The sequence below is a fragment of the Elephantulus edwardii genome, unplaced genomic scaffold (assembly GCF_000299155.1).
Source record: "Elephantulus edwardii isolate Elephantulus edwardi_28Jun2011 unplaced genomic scaffold, EleEdw1.0 scaffold00001, whole genome shotgun sequence".
NCBI classification, from domain to species: Eukaryota; Metazoa; Chordata; class Mammalia; order Macroscelidea; family Macroscelididae; genus Elephantulus; species Elephantulus edwardii.
Genome location: NW_006399751.1, coordinates 1,464,594 through 1,468,154, shown reverse-complemented (window position 1 = coordinate 1,468,154; position 3,561 = coordinate 1,464,594). Strand labels below are relative to the sequence as shown.

The 3,561-nt window shown below is 40.5% G+C and overlaps 1 protein-coding gene across 1 annotated transcript; it reads left to right on the top strand.

Annotated features, from left to right (window-relative positions):
- Positions 1-2,792: 2,792 nt before the first annotated feature.
- On the top strand, positions 2,793-3,191 carry LOC102851438 (40S ribosomal protein S24-like). Its single transcript, XM_006878625.1, has one exon. The coding sequence runs from the start codon at positions 2,793-2,795 to the stop codon at positions 3,189-3,191; it is 399 nt and encodes a 132-aa protein (XP_006878687.1).
- The last annotated feature ends 370 nt before the right edge of the window (positions 3,192-3,561 follow it).

Here is a 3,561-nt window from a genome sequence, read left to right as displayed (position 1 = left end):
TTTTATTTACATAATTGAAAAATCAATCTGCACATGTATGTGAATACATTTATTTTTATAAGGAAAAGTTGCCATTGACAAAAAACACTCTTGCCAGACAGAAATAAAAGGTAACAGTGAAGTGTGATGATAAGTTTCATAGCCATGACACTTTATGGATGTTCATTCTTTTTTTTTTAATTCATTTTAATGAAAGTTTACAGAGACTTAGGTTTTCCAGTAATTCATTGTTGTACCTTTCTCCCTGCCCACCCCCTCCCCTGCAATTCACTTTTCTCTTTGATGAGTAAAAGAAAAACTCTTTCATTGCTATGCAGTCCCTCCCCCCGCCCCCCAAGTCCACTGCACTGAACAGCCTTCATTCTGGGCTCCTGACATGACAATAATACCTAATCATATTCTATGTTCATTCTTACATTCTCTGTCTCTCATTGCTACCTAGTTGGAACTAACTTGTAGCTGACCCTGCATTGGGTTTCTGAGGCTGTAAATTGCACAAGAGGAGAGTGCTTCGCTTTTCCTGCAGGGCGGCTGACAGATTCAAACCACCAGAGTCATGGGTTTGGGTTAGCGTTCACCTGCTTACAGGTTAGGCCCTAGAACTTCCTCCTACACTCAACTTGCGTGCTATTAATGGAATGCATTCTACCTTTTCAATGACCTATGTAAACCAAATGGGCGGCCAAAGCCCTACCAAGAGAAGAGTGTTTCCAGCTTTGGAAAATAGAACCGGTTAACAGGCAAAGCTCAGTTTCACCATTCATTTCTGTCTTTTTTTGAGAAACGTTTAGCTCATTAATTCATTTATTTGCCATTCATTATATCCTGGCTTTCGTGTCAAACTGTCCCTTCCCTGTGTTCCCTCTGAAGTGAGGTGATTTCTGTGGCTTGTTAGAACCAGGGGATTTGATCTCGGGTTTTGCTTGGGTTTCTATCCTGCAAGCTGGGCTTGTTTTGGTTAGAACCCACCAAAACTGTCGCAGCAGTTGCTGCCGGTTGATGGCTGTTCTGCTTTCTTAGTGCATCTATGTGGAAGGATTAGTTGCTAAATATTTTGAATGCAGACGACGTAATATGATCAAACTAATTTAAGCAAAGGGGAGTGGTTGGGAGAAACTGGGAGCTCGTAGAAATTTTTTGATCTTTAAGAACCAGGCTGGGAATTTTACAGTAATGCAGGAGACACCAGCACAAGCTGATCGCTGGCAGTCCATGCCTCACCAGGACCGGTCTCTCTGTCCCTGACTAACTCCCAGGGGTGGCGTCTTAGCCATGGCTGGCTCTCCTCAAACACACACATCTGGAATAGGAAAGGCCCAGGTCTCATTTATGGAATTACAAAAAGGCAAGGTCAGTTACCAAAATGAAATGTGGGTGCTGCTAGAAAAGGCAAGTGGCTTATGAGTGATCAAAAGGCAACACATATCCAAAGATACTGCCTTTTCCTGATCTAGAGGAGAGAAACTTTGGTCATTTTCCAGTTAGGATGAGGAAAGAAAAATTTTGTCTTAAACAAGAAGGTTGAGACATATTGGCAAATGTTTACCCTTAACTGCTTGTAAGAACGAAATAGTTTTTCAATAATTCCGTCTTCATATTTCATGACTGTATTTAATGGGAAAGGTCAGTGTACTTGGAGTGAAAGTTTTCTCATTTTGCCTCGGTGTTCAACTTTGAGATTAACATAGATCAAACACACAAACATCAAAATGTGGGATTTAATGTGTGGGAGATCTGACTTCTCTTCTTCTACACAATTGGGTGAGATGAGATGTCAGGTGAGATGACTTCTGAGAGCCTCTAGAATAATCTAAGGCCAGGGCTGATTGTCCAGTCTCTCTGCCTGTTAATGATTACCCCGGGGGACACACAAGGTAGGAGGTGATTCTGTAAAGGCCCCAAATACTTCTAATCAATCATATAGTGAGAGTGGGGCTTTTTTCCCCCTCTGAAAATGTTCTACAATTATTTATATACATTTTAAATAGTTATTACAGGAGAATACTTCCCACCTTTTGTCATATATTTAAATTTCTCTGGGAACGAAAGGTTGAAATTTAGCTAATTTAAGTAGTTTATCTAAGATCTCGTTCTTTCCCAGGGGTAATCGGGATGGGTATGTCAGAGGCAATGCGATTGGCACAGGATAGAGCACGGTTTAGGGCTGCTGTACATAGGGTCGCTATGAGTCACAAACGACTCGATGGCACATAACAACAACAACAACAACAACCTAAGATCTCATTCTTTCCCAGAGTATTTATTAAAATGGGCTTGCTACCTTTCTTCACCTTTCCCTTTTAGCAGAGGAGCCAAAGTTGTAATGGCAACAACTCAATCATAAGATGTCAAGATGAGGGCTTTTTCACCCCTGTTCCTTAGTTCATACCAGAAGGTGGACAGAGCCTAACACAGGCTTGGAACTCAGAAATGGAGAATGAATATTTTTTTTGGATGAGATGGGAAGAAAATGAAACACTAATTAAAAGAAACCAGAAAAACCATTGTGGGCAGGCCAGTGCTTTTCCATTACTGACAGTAAAAAGTAGGATTCTCTAAAATTTTTTCTACTAATTATCTCTCTATATACATTTTGTTGGTAAGAGAAAAGTTTAAAGAGGTAGCTAATATAAGAAAAACACGAAGTGAACTGTTTTTGACACTAAATTAACTGTTTATGTCACTAGCTGTTTTAAAAAACAGATCAGGGGCCTTTCATACCCGTTAATATGATTGGTTGGCAAGAAGAATCTCTCTTTTCCTCTTCGGCTGCGTGAGTGAACGTCGCCACCATGAATGACACAGTGACTGTCCGGACTAGGAAGTTCATGACCAACCGACTACTGCAGCGGAAGCAAATGGTTATTGATGGTCTTCATCCTGGGAAGGCAACAGTTCCTAAAACAGAAATCCGAGAAAAACTAGCAAAAATGTACAAGACCACACCAGATGTCATCTTTGTGTGTGGATTCAGAACCCACTTTGGTGGTGGCAAGACTACAGGCTTTGGCATGATTTATGACTCTTTGGATTATGCGAAGAAAAACGAACCCAAACACAGACTTGCACGACATGGTCTGTATGAGAAGAAAAAGACTTCAAGGAAACAGCGCAAGGAGCGCAAGAACCGGATGAAGAAAGTCAGGGGGACTGCGAAGGCCAACGTAGGAGCTGGCAAAAAGAAGGAATAAACAGTCTCCATTGACTTGATCTTTGACGATTGTGGCTTTTTCACCAGAGGATTAATAAACTGTAAAATCCTTAAAAAAACAAAACAGATCAGGGCATTGAATTCCTTTGAACTTCAGGACTCTAGTTAAAATCTCTTTTCCCTGATGGTGTTAATTTATACTTTGCTCTGTTGATACACTCTATTCTGAGCCAGAAAAGTGACTAGTAACTCTAAAAACCAACACTCAATTGCTCTTAATTAAGGAACTCAAGAAATTGGCTGTTGGTTTTTAGAGAGTGGGTTTTTATTGAGATAAGCCCAATCTAATGGGATTAATGTTTTGGCAGATTTTTAAAATCTCTCTCTCTCTCACACACACACACATACAC

Coding starts and splice junctions, on each gene's coding strand:
- LOC102851438 (XM_006878625.1), top strand. CDS start 2,793: ATGAATGACACAGTGACTGTCCGGACTAGGAAGTTCATGACCAACCGA.